At 62.3% G+C, this 1,730-nt stretch overlaps 1 protein-coding gene across 1 annotated transcript in view; it reads left to right on the top strand.

Moving 5' to 3' along the window:
• Nucleotides 1-3: 3 nt before the first annotated feature.
• LOC104538353 (huntingtin-interacting protein 1-like) overlaps nucleotides 4-1,730 on the top strand; it is a gene marked incomplete at its 5' end in the record, with an annotated part of 5,049 nt that continues 3,322 nt past the window's right edge. Inside the window, 5 exons of the mRNA XM_010181524.1 lie at nucleotides 4-42; nucleotides 129-245; nucleotides 328-429; nucleotides 1,157-1,360; nucleotides 1,488-1,649. Coding sequence (XP_010179826.1) covers nucleotides 4-42; nucleotides 129-245; nucleotides 328-429; nucleotides 1,157-1,360; nucleotides 1,488-1,649 — 624 coding nt within the window. The remainder of the gene's footprint in view (nucleotides 43-128; nucleotides 246-327; nucleotides 430-1,156; nucleotides 1,361-1,487; nucleotides 1,650-1,730) is intronic.

Here is a 1,730-nt window from a genome sequence, read left to right as displayed (position 1 = left end):
TACAGCGAGCTGGTGCAGAACCACGCTGACCTGCTGCGGAAGGTGGGCTCCCCAAAACTCCCCTTCGCGCCCCTTCCTGTCCGTGCTTCCTGGTGGCGGGGGTTGCTGAGCTCCTCTGCCATCCCCAGAATGCAGAGGTGACCAAGCAGGTGACGGTGGCCAGGCAGGCCCAGGGGGACGTGGAGAGGGAGAAGAAGGAGCTGGAGGACTCCTTCCAGCGGGTGAGCGAGCAGGCGCAGAGAAAGGTGAGTGGGGTTGGGGGGATACCCCAGGGGTTGTGGGGGTTCCTCTACGGGGTGCTGGTAACTTCTCTCTTCTTGTGCGCAGTCTCAGGAGCAGGCAGAGGTGCTGGACACACTGAAGCGGGAGCTGGCAGCAAGCAGGCAGGAGCTGCAGGTCCTCCAGGGCACGCTGGAGTCCAGCACACAGGTGGGACCCCACAGGCGCCCTGGGTGAAGTGGAGCTCTGTGAGGTGTCACCATCTGGGCATTACCCATGGTTGGCCTGATAACCAGCTCCCTGCCTGCACCCTCACCACACCTAGATGGGTTTAGTGGTCGTACTGGGGGTTTAATGCTCCTGAGTGCAAAGGCGTGCGGAGCGATGGCTTCATTTAACAAAATCCCTGTGCGAGTGTGGTCAGGCAGGGTGGCTCTGCCTGCTGTGTGACCCAGGTAGGGAGTGCACCATCACATTGTGAGCCTTTGCATGGACACTGCTGTGCCAAGGGGTCTGTCGCCCCTACAGTGCTGTGGAGGACAACTGGGGTTTTTCAGGCTCATTGTAGAAGGCAGAAACTGGCAGGAACACGGAGCTGCTCATCCTTGGGGTGGGCAGAGACATTGCAGCAGGGTGGGGATGGGGCAGAGCTGGCTCCAGGGCTGGAAGCTAGCACCCTTCATGCGCTCCTGCATCGGGGTAACACTGATAATAAAAGTGAATTTTTGCTGATAAAAGTGAAAAGGCTCCCCAGGGGGTCTGGAGCCAGCTGCAAGGGTGCTGCCAGGCAGCAAGTGATGCAAGGCTGTGACCTGCATGAGCTGTGATGCAGCGAGCGGGGATGGTTGGAGTGGCCTGAACCTGAACCATGACCAAGTCCTCAAAAGTGAGGTTTCACCCCCAGCACAGCCTCAACTGCTGGTTTCTGCCTTTCCAGGCAGGAGCGGAGCAGAGCACCCGGATTGCTGGCCTGGAGCAGGAGCGGGACAGCCTGAGCCGGGCAGCAGAGCGGCACGGGGAGGAGGTGGCCACCCTGCGAGCCAAGCTGCAGCAGCTGCAGGACACGCTGAGGTGCAAGCAGGAGAGCAGGATGGAGCTGAAGATGCTGCAGACCCAGCTGAGAGACAAGTTACCTCCATGGGCACCGCTGGCACGGGGCACCCTGGCGTGCCCCTCCCTGCCAAGCCGCGGGGGTTCGGCAGCGGTGGGGTGTAGGGGGTTTCTCGGCCGGCGTGGCGGGGGCCATGACACCCATGCCGGTTTGGCAGGAAAGTGGTGAGCGGGCGCTGCAGCAGCGCCTGGCCGAGGAGCAGTTTGCCCTGCTGCAGGGCACGGCGCGGGCGGCACAGCAGATGGTGCAGGATGCTCTGGGTCGCCTGGAAGATCCCGCTCACATCGGCTGCACCGGCTCAGCAGGTGAGTTCTCCAGCGCTCATCAAACCCGGTGTCATCCCAACCCATGGCCCCACAAAGCCTTCATCCCTGCTGTCCTCCGGGCTGTGCCGGTGGTG

The sequence above is a fragment of the Mesitornis unicolor genome, unplaced genomic scaffold, assembly GCF_000695765.1.
Source record: "Mesitornis unicolor isolate BGI_N332 unplaced genomic scaffold, ASM69576v1 scaffold30313, whole genome shotgun sequence".
Taxonomy (NCBI): Eukaryota; Metazoa; Chordata; class Aves; order Mesitornithiformes; family Mesitornithidae; genus Mesitornis; species Mesitornis unicolor.
This window is presented reverse-complemented; position numbering and strand designations above follow the sequence as displayed.